Below are 17,882 nucleotides of genomic sequence, written 5' to 3'. Positions count from 1 at the left end.
TAAAATCTCTCCTGCGGATAATCCCCCAGACAATTCCAACCCCTTTCAGAATTTCCCCTTGAAAATTTCCCTCGAACAGTTCAACATTTAAAATTGAATCAGCAAAGAGAAAGTAAGACAAATAAAAAGAATTTCGTGTAGGAATTCTGGCAAATTTCTCTCGAAAGTTCATTTCTGGGAACTTCCCTCCCCTCAGAAAGTTCAACCCATGAAAAATCTCTTCCCACAAAAAAATTCCTCTCCCGAAAAATGTCTGTTTACTTCCCAATAACAAAATACTTGTAATTGTTACAAATGCTTGTATGTAAACAGTAGGCAAGTTTCATAACTTACAGCCCTTTCCCCAGGGGCTGTAGAGGGTCGTGTTATCCCGAGAGGCATGGTTATTTGACCTTTGAACTATGCTGAAAAAAGGGCTATCTAAAAAATTGATGGAATTGACTTTGGAAAAGGGGGTGTGGAAGGGGGGCTAGCTGCCCTCCAATCCTTTTGTTCACTTAAAAAGAGCGCTAGAACTTTTAATTTTCGTTCAAATGAGTCCTCTCTCAATCTTACCGGACCATTTCTTCAATATGATCACTCTGGCAAAAAAAAAATAAATAAATAAGCACGCATCTGTGATCTTTCTTCATGTAAAAAAAAAAAATAATAATAAAAAAAAAAAAAAATTGGGGATGTGAGTTTGAAATTTCTATTGTAGGGATCTCTGATATGTCCCCCTCTGTTTAAAAAATCATACAAATTTTTCAGCCTCGTAGCTTTTGATAGGTATCATTAAACTTAATAATTTTTTTAATTTGGAATCAGCACAAAAAGTGTTTTAGAGTGTCTGTTTTTTAGAGCTTTGGTTACTATTGGGCCGATTCGCTCCTTACCTACTGCTCGTTCCCACGAACTATTGGATTTTGTATTTGTGGACGTTGTTTATTATTCTATATTTCTATGTTTGGCCACACTTTTTATTGAAGTTATAGGATTTGAAATAAAAAGTATTTTAGAAAAGTTCCAGCCTTCTTGGATAAAGTTTTCAAATCCCCCCCTCCTGATATGTTGCTTTATAGAGGGTATAAACTCTAATATTATATTTTCCCACGGCTAAGCGGTTTAAACAGTATGGAGAATTAATAAGAGTTAGAGTAGCGTGCAGGCATCAAACTCTGCCAGTTAAATATATAAAAGAAGATAAATAAATATAAGAAGTGTTAAAAATAACTTGTACCTAAGATTTGAGATAAAGTGAACACAACACAAGAGTTAAAAAAGAGCAAAGATTTTATTTTGAAAAGAATTAGGGTTTTTGGTTTTAAATGTATCGTTTTTAAAAAGAAAATCAAAAGAGTTTTATAACTTGTAATATAAGTACAAAATTTGCATTATCTTCAAACTTTGAAATAAGAATTTTATGATATTAAGATAAACTAACTAATAACTAATATGTGAGCAAACAAAACGTTCCATAATATTTAAATCATTACAGCGAGACTCAATGTCACGCTGTAGAAACAAGGTAAATTTACATTATGAAACTCAAAAGGAACAATTTATGTGTACCCATATCTAAGCCAAGCAATCAACACCGGCAAGCTCTTAAAACCAAGTACACTTTCCAAATCCTTTTCCTGCCTCGTCTACAATCTTGTTTTTCACTTGGTACTTGTTATGGATCAAATCATACAAACAAATACACTTCCAAGGCAATACCAAGAAGAGATTTAGTCCCGTAGTAAATAAGTTATACCTGCAATAACAAGAAGTTCTTACACACGTTAGAACTACATCGGTCACGGTTCACAAAAGCAACTAAGTTTAAACTTAAAAAAAAGCTCCTAATCCCAAAAACAGCAAAACAACAACTCCATCCTTCATTATGCATATTAACTTTTCACTCGTTTTTGCTTATCCTTCTGATCCCCCACTCTTCAAAAATTTTGCAAATTTGCCAAACAAAATTGCAAATTTTGCGGACATGTTTCCTCACATTCCCATATTCAGGTGACAATTACTCTTCAGTGACCATCGTCCATGCTTTCCCTCTAACCACAAGTAAAAAGGCCTCAGGAGGTCCCACGCGACACCCCTGCTGCCACCTACAGCTTTTTTACATAATTTATGCATGTTTTTATGGGTTTTCTCACTTGAAAAAATAGGATTTTTCTCACTTTTATGGATGTTTCTTGGACGGTTATGTGTGTTGGTCAATTTATTTGATGTTTTTCATGGATGTCAACATCAATTTATGGATGTTATATGGTTTTTGTCAGTGAGAATGAAAAAAAACAGCGACGAGTACAGCAATTTATGGATGTTTTTTTGAACGGTTATGTGTGTTGGTCAATTTATTTGATGTTTTTCATGGATGTCAACAGCAATTTATGTCTGTTTTATGGTTTTTGTCAGTGAGAATGAAAAAACAGGATTTTTCTCACATTGATGGATGTTTCTTGGACGGTTATGAGTGTTGGTCATTTTATTTAATGTTTTTCATGGATGTCAACAGTAATTTATGTCTGTTTTATGGTTGTTGTCAGTGAGAATGAAAAAAAAGGACTTTTCTCACTTTGATGGATGTTTCATGGTTTCGATGAAATTGATTTACATAATCGAGGGGAATTATTGATTCACGAAAGGGGAGAGAATTTCTGAGAACTTTATTTACATAATCGCTAGGGGGATTATTGATTTATGAAAAGGGGAATAAAGAAACAAGTATGGCTTCTTTGATCTTAGGTCTGAGGGATAAACGCTCTTTAGGTCAGAGAGAAAAATTAATGTTCTATTTTTAAATAGGGCTTTATTGATCTTTAGTGTCAAGAATTAGAAATGACATCACCTGTTATCTTGGAATTATGCGGGACTCTAAAGAGATAGAAATTCTATTTTTAAATACGGCTTCACTGATCTTTAAGTCGGAGAGATAAATTGATATTCTAACGAAACCTTAATAGTGTAGCTAGGAACATTTATGAGATGAAGAGATTAACGCGGGAAAGGGTTTTCCAGAAATTTGAAATGTGACAGCGCAGGGATGTCAAAAACAAAAGGAACACGCAGAAATTATGTTTAGGGATTATTTGGGCGAAACCGTTTTAGACATTTTATGGAATTATTTCGGTGAAACAGTTAGAGACATTTTAAAAGATGATTTTAGAAGAGGATTTGAGGGTGAAACTCTGTGGTCGTTATAATACACAAGTTCTATTTGAACAGTGTTGTGAGGTCCTCTACCCCAACCCCAAAGGCCCCCGATCCCCATACCCCAACCCCAAAGGGCTCCGATCCCCCTACCCCAACCCCGAAGGAACCCCCCGGCCCCAAAGGTCCCCCGGGCTCCCAAAGAAACACCCGGCCCCCCAAGGACCCACTGAACCCCCAAAGGCCCTCCCGGGTCCCCAAAGAGCCCCCTCCCCATTTTTTTAATACTTTTTAATTTGCGCATTTTGAGACAAAAGGACCCCATCCCCCAACTTTTGCCCCCCCTCCCACCATTAGTGTTTTGTTGTGGTTTACCATGTCACAGTTACATTCTCTTGATTTTTCAACGCTCATTTGGATTTCTTTCGTTGAAATGCGAGAGTTGGAATATTTCAGTAGTGTTTTGTCGTGGTTTACCTTATCACAGTTACATTCTCTTCATTTTTCAAAGTTCATTTTGAATTTCTTTCATTGAAATGTAAGAGTTGGATTATTTCAGTAGTGTTATGTCGTGGTTTACCATGTCACAGTTACATTCTCTTGATTTTTCAAAGTTTATTTTGGATTTCCCTTATTGAAATGCAAGAGTTGGAATATTTCAATAGTGTTTTGTCATAGTTTACCTTAACACAGTTACATTCTCTTAATTTTTCAAGGTCCATTTTGAATTTCTTTCATTGAAATGCAAGAGTTGGAATATTTCTGTAGTGTTTTGTTGTGGTTTACCTTGTCACAGTTAAATTCTCTTAATTTTTCAAAGTTCGTTTTGAATTTCTTTCATTGAAATGCAAGAGTTGGATTATTTCAGTAGTGTTATGTCGTGGTTTACCTTGTCACAGTTACATTCTCTTGGTTTTTCACAGTTCATTTTGGATTTCTTTCATTGAAATGCAAGAGTTGGAATATTTCAGTAGTGTTTTGTCATAGTTTACCTTAACACAGTTACATTCTCTTAATTTTTCAAGGTTCATTTTGAATTTCTATCGTTGAAATGCAAGAGTTGTAATATTTTAGTAGTGTTTTGTTGTGGTTTACCTTGTCACAGTTACATTTTCTTGATTTTACAAAGTTCATTTTGAATTTCTTTCGTTGAAATGCAAGAGTTGGAATATTTCAGTAGTGTTTTGTTGTGGTTTACCTTGTCACAGCTACTTTCTCTTGATTTTTCAAAGTTCGTTCTGAATTTCTTTCATTGAAATGCAAGAGTTGGAATATTTCACTAGTGTTTTGTCATCGTTTACCATCTCACAGTTACATTCTCTTGATTTTTCAAAGTTCATCTTGAATTTCTTTCGTTGAAATGCAAGAGTTGGAATATTTCAGTAGTGTTTTGTTGAGGTTTACCTTGTCACAGTTACATTCTCTTAATTTTTCATAGTACATTTTAAATTTCTTTCGTTTAAATGCAAGAGTTGGAATATCTCAGTAGTTTTCTGTCGTGGTTTACCTAGTCACAGTTACATTGTCTTAATTTTTAAAAGTTCATTTTGGATTTTTTTCGATGAAATGAAAGAGTTGGAATATTTCAGTAGTGTTTTGTCGTAGTTTACCTTGTCACACTTACATTCTCTTAATTTTTCAAAGTTCATTTTGAATTTCTTTCATTGAAATGCAAGAGTTGGAATATTTTACTAGTGTTTTGTCACGGTTTACCATGTCACAGATATATTCTCTTGATTTTTCAAAGATTATTTTGGTTTTCTTTCGTTGAAATGCACGAGTTGGAATATTTCAGTATTGTTTTGATGAGGTTTACCTTGTCACAGTTACATTCTCTTAATTTTTCAAAGTTCATTTTTAATTTCTTTCGTTGAAATGCAAGAGTTGGAATATTTCAGTAGTGTTTTATCGTTGTTTACCTTGTCACAGTTACATTGTCTTTAACACTATTTCAATAGTGTTTTGTTGTGGTTTACCTTGTCACAGTTACATTCTCTTAATTTTTCAAAGTTCATTTTGAATTTCTTTCATTGAAATGCAAGAGTTGGAATATTTCACTTGTGTTTTGTCAAGGTTTACCATGTCACAGTTACATTCTCTTGATTTTTCAAAGTTCATTTTGGTTTTCTTTCGTTGAAATGCAAGAGTTGGAATATTTCAGTAGCGTTTTGATGAGGTTTACCTTGTGACAGTTACATTCACTTGATTTTTCAAAGTTGATTTTGGTTTTATTTTATTGAAATGCGAGAGTTGGAATATTTCAGCAGTGTTTTGTTGTGGTTTACCTTGTCACACTTACATTCTCTTAATTTTTCAAAGTTCATTTTGGATTTCTTTTGATGAAATGCAAGAGTTGGGATATTTCAATAGTGTTTTGTCGTGGTTTACCTAGTCACAGTTACATTCTCTTAATTTTTCAAAGTTCACTTTGGAGTTCTTTCATTGAAATGCAAGAGTTGGAATATTTCACTAGTGTTTTGTCAAGGTTAGGTGCGGTTTACCTTGTCACAGTTACATTCTCTTGATTTTTCAAAGTTCATTCTGAATTTCTTTCATTGAAATGCAAGAGTTGGAATATTTCACTCGTGTTTTGTCATGGTTTACCATCTCACAGTTACATTCTCTTGATTTTTCAAAGTTCATCTTGAATTTCTTTCGTTGAAATGCAAGAGTTGGAATATTTTAGTAGTGTTTTGTTGCAGTTTACCATGTCACAGTTACATTCTCATAATTTTTCAAAGTCCATTTTGAATTTCTATCATTGAAATGCAAGAGTTGGAATATTTCAGTAGTGTTTTGTCGTGGTTTACCTTGTCACAGTTACATTCTCTTAATCTTTCAAAGTTTATTTTGAATTTCTTTCGATGAAATGCAAGAGTTGGAATATTTCAATAGTGTTTTGCCGTGGTTTACCTTGTCACAGTTACATTCTCTTAACTTTTCAAAGTTCATTTTGGATTTGTTTCATTGAAATGCAAGAGTTGGAATATTTCACTAGTGTTTTGTCAAGGTTTACCATTTCACAGTTACATTCTCTTGATTTTTCAAAGATCATTTTGGTTTTCTTTTCTTGAAATACAAGAGTTGGAATATTTCAGTAGCGTTTTGATGTGGTTTACCATGGCACAGTTACATTCTCTTTATTTTTCCAAGTTCATTTTGGTTTTATTTCATTGAAATGCAACATTTGGAATATTTCAGCAGTTTTTTGGTGTTGTTTACATTGTTAAGCTTAAATTCTCTTAGGTTTTCAAAGTTCAATTTGAATTTCTTACGTTGAAATGCAAGAGTTGGAATAATTCAGTATTGTTTTGTCATGGTTTACATAGTCACAGTTACTTTCTCTTAATTTTTCAAAGTTCATTTTGGATTTCTTTCATTGAAATGCAAGAGTTGGAATATTTCACTAGTGTTTTTTCAAGGTTTACCATGTCAAAGTTACATACTCTTGATTTTTCAAAGATCATTTTGGTTTTCTTTCGTTGAAATGCAAGAGTCTGAATATTTCAGTAGTGTTTTGATGAGGTTTACCTTGTCACAGTTACATTCTCTTGATTTTTCAAAGTTCATTTTGGTTTTATTTCGTTGAAATGCAAGAGTTGGAATATTTCAGTAGTGTTTTGTTGTGGTTTACCTTGTCCTACTTACATTCTCTTAATTTTTCAAAGTTCATTTTGGATTTCTTTCGATGAAATGCAAGAGTTGGAATATTTCAATAATGTTTTGTCGTGGTTTACCTAGTCACAGTTACTTTCTCTTAATTTTTCAAAGTTCATTTTGGATTTCTTTCGTTGAAATGCAAGAGTTGGAATATTTCAGTAGTGTTCTTTTGTGGTTTACCCTATCACAGTTACATTTTCTTGATTTTCAAAGTTCATTTTGAATTTCTTTCGTTGAAATGCAAGAGTTGGAATATTTCAGTAGTGTTTTGTCATGGTTTACCTTGTCACAGTTACATTCTCTTGATTTTTCAAAGTTCATTTTGAATTTCATTCATTGTAATGCAAGAGATGGATTATTTCAGTAGTGTTTTGTTGTGGTTTACCTTGTCACAGTTATATTCTCTTAATTTTTCAAAGTTCATTTTGGATTTCTTTCATTGAAATGCAAGAGTTGGAATATTTCAGTAGTGTTTTGTCTTGGTCTACCTTGTCACCGTCTACATTCTCTTAATTTTTCAAATTTAATTTTGAATTTCTTTTCGTTGAAATGCAAGAGTTGGAATATTTCAGTAGTGTTTTGTCATGGTTTACCTTGTCACAGATATATTCTCTTGATTTTTCAAAGTTCATTTTGAATTTAATTCGTTGAAATGCAAGAGTTGGAATATTTCAGTAGTGTTTTTTCATGGTTTACCTTGCCAAAGAATCAAAGTTCATCTTGAATTTCTTTCATTGAAATGCAAGAATTGGAATATTTCAGTAGTGTTTTGTCATGGTTTAACTTGCCAAAGAATCAAAGTTCATCTTAAATTTCTTTCATTGAAATGCAAGAGTTGAAATATTTCACTAGTGTTTTGTCATGGTTTACCATGTCACAGTTACATTCTATTGATTTTTCAAAGATCACTTTGGTTTTCTTTCGGTGAAATACAAGAGTTGGAATATTTCAGTAGTGTTTTGATGTGGTTTATTTTGTCACAGTTACATTTTCTTGATTTTTCAAAGTTCATTTGGTTTTATTTCGTTGAAAATGTAAGAGTTGGAATATTTCAGTAGTGTTTTGTCATGATTTACCTTGTCACAGTTATATTCTCTTGATTTTTCAAAGTTCATTTTGAATTTCATTCATTGAAATGCAAGAGATGGAATATTTCAGTAGTGTTTTGTTGTGGTTTACCTTGTCACAGTTATATTCTCTTAATTTTTCAAAGTTCATTTTGGATTTCTTTCATTGAAATGCAAGAGTTGGAATATTTCAGCAGTGTTTTGTCTTGGTCTACCTTGTCACCGTTTACATTCTCTTAATTTTTCAAAGTTCATTTTGAATTTCTTTTCGTTGAAATGCAAGAGTTGGAATATTTCAGTAGTATTTTGTCATGGTTTACCTTGTCACAGATATATTCTCTTGATTTTTCAAAGTTCATTTTGAATTTCTTTCATTGAAATGCAAGAGTTGGAATATTTCAGTAGTGTTTTGTCATGGTTTACCTTGCCAAAGAATCAAAGTTCATCTTGAATTTCTTTCATTGAAATGCAAGAGTTGGAATATTTCAGTAGTGTTTCGTCATGGTTTACCTTGCCAAAGAATCAAAGTTCATCTTAAATTTCTTTAATTGAAATGCAAGAGTTGGAATATTTCACTAGTGTTTTGTCATGGTTTACCATGTCACAGTTACATTCTTTTGATTTTTCAAAGATCACTTTGGTTTTCTTTCGGTGAAATACAAGAGTTGGAATATTACAGTAGTGTTTTGATGAGGTTTATCTTGTCACAGTTACATTCTCTTGATTTTTCAAAGTTCATTTTGGTTTTATTTCGTTTAAAATGTAAGAGTTAGAATATTTCAGTAGTGTTCTGTTGGGGTTTACCTTGTCACAGTTATTTTCTCTTAATTTTTCAAAGTTCATTTTGGATTTCTTTCGATGAAATGCAATAGTCGGAATATTTCATTAATGTTTCGTCGTGGTTTACCTAGTCACAGGTACATTCTTTTAATTTTTAAAATTTCATTGGGATTTCTGTCGTTGAAATGTAAGAGTTGGAATATTTCAGTAGTGTTCTGATGTGGTTGAAATGCAAGAGTTGGAATATTTCAGTAGTGTTTTGTCGTGGTTTACTTTGTCACAGTTACATTCTCTTGATTTTTCAAATTTCATTGTGGATTTCCTTCGTTGAAATGTGTTTTGTTGTGCTTTACCTTGACACAGTTACATTTTCATGATTTTTGTTAGGTTAGGTTAGGCTAGATCAGGTTAGGTTAGGTTAGCCTACGTACGTGCGCGTACGTAGGCTAACCTAACTTAACCTAACCTAACTTGATCTAGCCTAACCTAGAGAATGTAACTGTGACAAGATAAACCTCATCAAAACACTACTGTAATATTCCAACTCTTGTATTTCAACGAAAGAAAACCAGTGATCTTTGAAAAATCAAAAGAATGTAACTGTGACATGGTAAACCATGACAAAACACTAGTGAAATATTCCATCTCTTGCATTTCAATGAAAGAAATTTAAGATGAACTTTGATTCTTTGGCAAGGTAAACCATGACAAAACACTACTGAAATATTCCAATTCTTGCATTTGAATGAAAAAAATTCAAGATGAAATTTGATTCTTTGGCAAGGTAAACCATGACAAAACACTACTGAAATATTCCAACTCAGGCATTTCAACGAATGAAATTCAAAATGAACTTTGAAAAATCAAGAGAATATATCTGTGACCAGGTAAACCATGACAAAACACTACTGAAATATTCCAACTCTTGCATTTCAACGAAAAGAAATTAAAAATGAACTTTGAAAAATTAAGAGAATGTAGACGGTGACAAGGTAGACCAAGACAAAACACTACTGAAATATTCCAACTCTTGCATTTCAATGAAAGAAATCCAAAATGAACTTTGAAAAATTAAAAGAATATAACTGTGACAAGGTAAACCACAACAAAACACTACTGAAATGATCCATCTCTTGCATTTCAATAAATGAAATTCAAAATGAACTTTCAAAAATCAAGAGAATGTAACTGTGACAAGGTAAACCATGACAAAACACTACTGAAATATTCCAACTCTTATATTTTCAACGAAATAAAAACAAATGAACTTTGAAAAATCAAGATAATGTAACTGTGACAAGGTAAACCTCATCAAAACACTACTGTAATATTCTAACTCTTGTATTTCAACGAAAGAAAACCAAAGTGATCTTTGAAAAATCAAAAGAATGTAACTGTGACATGGTAAACCATGACAAAACGCTAGTGAAATATTCCAACTTGCATTTCAATGAAAGAAATTTAAGATGAACTTTGATTCTTTGGCAAGGTAAACCATAACAAAACACTACTGAAATATTCCAACTCTTGCATTTCAATGAAAGAAATTCAAGATGAACTTTGATTCTTTGGCAAGGTAAACCATGACAAAACACTATTGAAATATTCCAACTCTTGCATTTCAACGAACGAAATTCAAAATAAACTTTGAAAAATCAAGACAATATAACTGTGACAAGGTAAACCATGACAAAACACTACTGAATTATTCCAACTCTTGCATTTCAACGAAAAGAAATTCAAAATGAACTTTGAAAAATTAAGAGAATGTAGACGTTGACAAGGTAGACCAAGACAAAACACTACTGAAATATTCCAACTCTTGCATTTCAATGAAAGAAATCCAAAATGAACTTTGAAAAATTAAGAGAATATAACTGTGACAAGGTAAACCACAACAAAACACTACTGAAATATTCCATCTCTTGCATTTCAATTAATGAAATTCAAAATGAACTTTGAAAAATCAAGAGAATGTAACTGTGACAAGGTAAACCATGACAAAACAATACTGAAATATCCCAACTCTTGCATTTCAACGAAAGAAATTCAAAATGAACTTTGAAAAATCAAGAAAATGTAACTGTGATAGGGTAAACCACAACAAAACACTACTGAAATATTCCAACTCTTGCATTTCAACGAAATGAAACCAAAATGAACTTTGAAAAATCAAGAGAATGTAACTGTGACAAGGTAAACCTCATCAAAACACTACTGAAATATTCCAACTCTCCATTTCCAGAAAAGAAAACCAAAATGATCTTTGAAAAATCAAGAGAATGTAACTGTGACATGGTAAACCTTGACAAAACACTAGTGAAATATTCCAACTCTCGCATTTCAATAAAAGAAATTCAAAATGAACTTTGAAAAATTAAGAGAATGTAACTGTGACAAGGTAAACCACGGCAAAACACTTGAAATATTCCAACTCTTGCATTTCATCGAAAGAAATTCAAAATGAACTTTGAAAAATTAAGAGAATGTAAATGTGACAAGGTAAACCACGACAAAACACTACTGAAATATTCCAACTCTTGCATTTCAATGATAGAAATTAAAAATGAACTTTGAAAAATTAAGAAAATGTAACTGTGACATAGTAAACCGCAACAAAACACTACTAAAATATTCCAACTCTTGCATTTCAAAGAAAGAAATTCAAGATGAACTTTGAAAAATCAAGATAATGTAAATGTGAGATGGTAAACAATGACAAAACACTAGTGAAATACTCCAACTCTTGCATTTCAATGAAAGAAATTCAGAATGAACTTTGAAAAATCAAGAGAATGTAACTGTGACAAGGTAAACCGCACCTAACCTTGACAAAACACTAGTGAAATATTCCAACTCTTGCATTTCAACGAAAGAAATCCAAAATGAACTTTGAAAAATTAAGAGAATGTAACTGTGACTAGGTAAACCACGACAAAACACTATTGAAATATTCCAACTCTTGCATTTCATCAAAAGAAATCCAAATGAACTTTGAAAAATTAAGAGAGTGTAAGTGTGACAATGTAAACCACAACAAAACACTGCTGAAATATTCCAACTGTTGCATTTCAATAAAATAAAACGAAAATGAACTTGAAAAGTCAAGAGAATGTAACTGTGACAAGGTAAACCTCATCAAAACGCTACTGAAATATTTCAACTCCCGCATTTCAACAAAAGAAAACCAAAATGATCTTTAAAAAATCAAGAGAATGTAACTGTGACATGGTAAACCTTGACAAAACACAAGTGAAATATTCCAACTCTTGCATTTCAATGAAAGAAATTCGAAATGAACTTTGAAAAATCAAGAAAATGTAACTATGACAAGGTAAACCATGAAAAAACACTATTGAAATATTCCAACTCTTCCATTTCATCGAAAGAAATTCAAAATGAACTTTGAAAAATTAAGAGAATGTAACTGTGACAAGGTAAACCACGACAAAACACTACTGAAATATTCCAACTCTTGCATTTCAATGATAGAAATTCAAAATGGTCTTTGAAAAATTAAGAGAATGTAACTGTGACAAGGTAAACCGCAACAAAACACTACTGAAATATTCCAACTCTTGCATTTCAACGAAAGAAATTCAAGATGAACTTTGAAAAATCAAGAGAATGTAACTGTGAGATGATAAATCATGACAAAACACTACTGAAATATTCTAACTCTTGCTTTTCAATGAAAGAAATTAAGAACGAACTTTGCAAAATCAAGAGAATGTAACTGTGACAACGTAAACCACAACAAAAAACTATTGAAATATTCCAACTCATGAATTTCAATGTAAGAAATTCAGAATGAACTTTGAAAAATTAAGAGAATGTAATTGTGACAAGGTAAACCACAACAAAACACTACTGAAATATTCCAACTCATGCATTTCAACGGTAGAAATTCAAAATGAACATTGAAAAATTAAGAGAATGTAACTGTGTTAAGGTAAACCATGACAAAACACTACTGAAATATTCCAACTCTTGCATTTCAATGAAAGAAATCCAAAATGAACTTTGAAAATTCAAGAGAATGTAAGTGTGACAAGTTAAACCACGACCTAACACTACTGAAATATTCCAACTCTTACATTTCAACTAAATAAATCCAAAATGAACTTTGAAAAATTATGATAACGTAACTGTGAAAAGGTAAACCACGAAAGAACAATATTGAAAATATTCCAACTCTTGCATTTCAACGAAAAAAGAATCCAAAATGAACTTTGAAAATCAAGATAATGCATCTGTGACAATGTAAACAACATCAAAACACTACTGAAATATTCCAACTCTTGCATTTCAACGAAAGAAATTCAAAATGAACCTTGAAAAATTAAGAGAATGTAACTGTGTTAAGGTAAACCATGACAAAACACTACTGAAATATTCCAACTCTTGCTTTTCAATGAAAGAAATCCAAAATGAACTTTGAAAATTCAAGAGAATGTAAGTGTGACAAGTTAAACCACGACATAACACTACTGAAATAATCCAACTCTTGCATTTCAATGAAATAAATTCAAAATGAACTTTGAAAAATCAAGAAAATGTAACTGTGATAAGGTAGACAACGATAAAACACAACTGAAATATTCCAACTCTTGCATTTCAACGAAAGAAATTAAAAATGAACTTTGAAAAATTAAGAGAATGTAACTGTGACAAGGTAAACCTCATCAAAACACTACTGAAATATTCCAACTCTTGCATTTCAACGAAAGAAAACCAAAATGATCTTTGAAAAATCAAGAGAGTGTAACTGTGACATGGTAAACCTTGACAAAACACTAGTGAAATATTCCAACTCTTGCATTTCAATGAAAGAAATTGAAAATAAACTTTGAAAAATTAAGAGAATGTAACTGTAACAAGGTAAACCACTACAAAACACTATTGAAATATTCTAACTCTTTCATTTCATCGAAAGAAATTCAAAATGAACTTTGAAAAATTAAGAGAATGTAACTGTGACAAGGTAAACCGCAACAGAACACTACTGAAATATTCCAACTCTTGCATTTAAATGATAAAAATTCAAAATGGACTTTGAAAAATTAAGAGAATGTAACTGTGACAAGGTAAACTGCAACAAAACACTACTGAAATATTCCAACTCTTGCATTTCAACGAAAGAAATTCAAGATGAACTTTGAAAAATCAAGAGAATGTAACTGTGAGATGATAAACCATGACAAAACACTAGTGAAATATTCCAACTCCTGCGTTTCAATGAAAGAAATTCAGAACGAACTTTGAAAAATCAAGAGAATGTAGCTGTGACAAGGTAAACCGCAACAAAACACTACTGAAATATTCCAACTCCTGCATTTCAACGAAAGAAATTCAAAATGAACTTTGAAAAATCAAGATAATGTAACTCTGAGAAGGTAAACCACGATAAAACACTACTGAAATATTCCAACTCTTGCATTTTAATGAATGAAATTAAAAATGAACTTTGAAAAATCAAGAGAGTGTAACTTTGACAATGTAAACCATGACAAAACACTACTGAAATATTTCAACTCTTGCATTTCAACGAAAGAAATCCAAAAGGAACTTTAAAAAATCAAGAAAATGTAACTGTGATAGGGTAAACCACAACAGAACACTACTGAAATATTCCAACTCTTGCATTTCAACGACAGAAATCCAAAATGAACTTTGAAAAATTAAGAGAAAGTAACTGTGACTAGGTAAACCACGACAAACCACTATTGAAATATTCCAACTCTTGCATTTCATTGAAAGAAATCCAAAATGAACTTTGAAAAATTAAGAGAATGTAAGTGTGACAAGGTAAACCACAACAAAACACTACTGAAATATTCCAACTCTTGCATTTCAACGAAATAAAACCAAAATGAACTTTGAAAAATCAAGAGAATGTAACTGTGACAAGGTAAACCTTATCAAAACACTACTGAAATATTCCAACTCTTGCATTTCAGCGAAAGAAAACCAAAATGATCTTTGAAAAATCAAGAGAATGTAACTTTGACATGGTAAACCTTGACAAAACACTAGTAAAATATTCCAACTCTTTCATTTCAATGAAAGAAATCCAAAATGAACTTTGAAAAATTAAGAGAAAGTAACTGTGACTATGTAAACCACGACAAAACACTATTGAAATATTCCAACTCTTGCATTTCATCGAAAGAAATCCAAATTGAACTTTGAAACTTTAAGAGAATGTAAGTGTGACAAGGTAAACCACAACAAAACACTACTGAAATATTCCAACTCTTGCATTTCAACGAAATAAAACCAAAATGAACTTTGAAAAATCAAGAGAATGTAACTGTGACACGGTAAACCTCATCAAAACACTACTGAAATATTCCAACTCTCCATTTCAAGAAAAGAAAACCAAAATGATCTTTGAAAAATCAAGAGAATGTAACTCTGACATGGTAAACCTTGACAAAACACTAGTGAAATATTCTATTTCTTGCATTTCAATGAAAGAAATTCAAAATGAACTTTGAAAAATTAAGAGAATGTAACTGTGACAAGGTAAACCACGGCAAAACACTATTGAAATATTCCAACTCTTTCATTTCATCGAAAGAAATTCAAAATGAACTTTGAAAAATTAAGAGAATGTAACTGTGACAAAGTAAACCACGACAAAACACTACTGAAATATTCCAACTCTTGCATTTCAATGATAAAAATTCAAAATGGACTTTGAAAAATTAAGAGAATGTAACTGTGACATGGTAAACTGCAACAAAACACTACTGAAATATTCCAACTCCTGCATTTCAACGAAAGAAATTCAAGATGAACTTTGAAAAATCAAGAGAATGTAACTGTGAGATGATAAACCATGACAAAACACTAGTGAAATATTCCAACTCCTGCGTTTCAATGAAAGAAATTCAGAACGAACTTTGAAAAATCAAGAGAATGTAGCTGTGACAAGGTAAACCGCAACAAAACACTACTGAAATATTCCAACTCCTGCATTTCAACGAAAGAAATTCAAAATGAACTTTGAAAAATCAAGATAATGTAACTCTGAGAAGGTAAAGCACAACAAAACACTACTGAAATATTCCAACTCTTGCATTTCAATGAATGAAATTCAAAATGAACTTTGAAATATCAAGAGAGTGTAACTTTGACAATGTAAACCATGACAAAACACTACTGAAATATTTCAACTCTTGCATTTCAACGAAAGAAATTCCAAAACGAACTTTGAAAAAGCAGGAGAATGTAACTGTGATAGGGTAAACCACAACAGAACACTACTGAAATATTCCAACTCTTGCATTTCAACGACAGAAATCCAAAATGAACTTTGAAAAATTAAGAGAAAGTAACTGTGACTAGGTAAACCACGACAAACCACTATTGAAATATTCCAACTCTTGCATTTCATTGAAAGAAATCCAAAATGAACTTCGAAAAATTAAGAGAATGTAAGTATGACAAGGTAAACCACAACAAAACACTACTGAAATATTCCAACTCTTGCATTTCAACGAAATAAAACCAAAATGAACTTTGAAAAATCAAGAGAATGTAACTGTGACAAGGTAAACCTTATCAAAACACTACTGAAATATTTCAACTCTTGCATTTCAGCGAAAGAAAACCAAAATGATCTTTGAAAAATCAAGAGAATGTAACTTTGACATGGTAAACCTTGACAAAACACTAGTAAAATATTCCAATTCTTTCATTTCAATGAAAGAAATCCAAAATGAACTTTGAAAAATTAAGAGAAAGTAACTGTGACTATGTAAACCACGACAAAACACTATTGAAATATTCCAACTCTTGCATTTCATCGAAAGAAATCCAAATTGAACTTTGAAACTTTAAGAGAATGTAAGTGTGACAATGTAAACCACAACAAAACACTGCTGAAATATTCCAACTCTTGCATTTCAATGAAATAAAACCAAAATGAACTTTGAAAAATCAAGAGAATGTAACTGTGACAAGGTAAACCTCATCAAAACGCTACTGAAATATTCCAACTCTCCATTTCAAGAAAAGAAAACCAAAATGATCTTTGAAAAATCAAGAGAATGTAACTGTGACAGGGTAAACCTTGACAAAACACTAGTGAAATATTCTATTTCTTGCATTTCAATGAAAGAAATTCAAAATGAACTTTGAAAAATTAAGAGAATGTAACTGTGACAAGGTAAACCACGGCAAAACACTATTGAAATATTCCAACTCTTTCATTTCATCGAAAGAAATCCAAAATGAACTTTGAAAAATTAAGAGAATGTAACTGTGACAAGGTAAACCACGACAAAACACTAATGAAATATTCCAACTCTTGCATTTGAATGAAAGAAATTCAAAATGAACTTTGAAAAATTAGGAGAATGTAACTGTGACATGGTAAACTGCAACAAAACACTACTGAAATATTCCAACTCCTGCATTTCAACGAAAGAAATTCAAGATGAACTTTGGAAAATCAAGAGAATGTAACTGTGAGATGCTAAACCATGACAAAACACTAGTGAAATATTCCAACTCTTGCATTTCAATGAAAGAAATTCAGAATGAACTTTGAAAAATCAAGAGAATGTAACTTTGACAAGGTAAACCGCACCTAACCTTGACAAAACACTAGTGAAATATTCCAACTCTTACATTTCAATGAAAGAAATCCAAAGTGAACTTTGAAAAATTATGAGAAAGTAACTGTGACTAGGTAAACCACGACAAAACACTATTGAAATATTCCAACTCTTGCATTTCATCAAAAGAAATCCAAATGAACTTTGAAAAATTAAGAGAGAGAAAGTGTGACATGGTAAACCACAGCAAAACACTAATGAAATATTCTAACTCTTTCATTTCAACGAAAGAAAAACAAAATGAACTTTGAAGAATTAATAGAATGTAACTGTGACAAGTTATACCACAACAATACACAACTGAAATATTCCAACTCTTACAATTCAACGAAAGAAAACCAAAATGATCTTTGAAAATCAAGAGAATATAACTGTGACATGGTAAACCTTGACAAAACACTACTGAAATATTCCAACTCTTGCATTTCAATGAAAGAAATCCAAAATGAACTTTGAAAAATCAAGAGAATGTAACTGTGACAAGGTAAAGCACAACAAGTCACTACTGAAATATTCCAACTCTGCATTTCAACGAATGAAATCCAAAATGAACTTTGAAAAATCATGAGAATGTAGCTGTGACAAGGTAAACCATAACAAAACACAACTGAAATAT

General features: G+C 31.6%; 1 protein-coding gene across 1 annotated transcript in view; it reads right to left on the bottom strand.

The window, feature by feature from the left end:
• LOC148941216 (neuroligin-1-like) overlaps window positions 1-17,882 on the bottom strand; it is a 284,000-nt gene that overhangs the window by 245,232 nt on the left and 20,886 nt on the right. Inside the window, exon 3 of the mRNA XM_089104121.1 lies at window positions 1,602-1,738. Coding sequence (XP_088960247.1) covers window positions 1,602-1,738 — 137 coding nt within the window. The remainder of the gene's footprint in view (window positions 1-1,601; window positions 1,739-17,882) is intronic.

Source organism: Artemia sp. Qi Xiang Cuo, chromosome 18 (assembly GCF_049724085.1).
Source record: "Artemia sp. Qi Xiang Cuo chromosome 18, ASM4972408v1, whole genome shotgun sequence".
NCBI classification, from domain to species: Eukaryota; Metazoa; Arthropoda; class Branchiopoda; order Anostraca; family Artemiidae; genus Artemia; species Artemia sp. Qi Xiang Cuo.
Note: the sequence above shows the minus strand (reverse complement) of the source record. Positions and strands in the feature narration are given on the sequence as shown.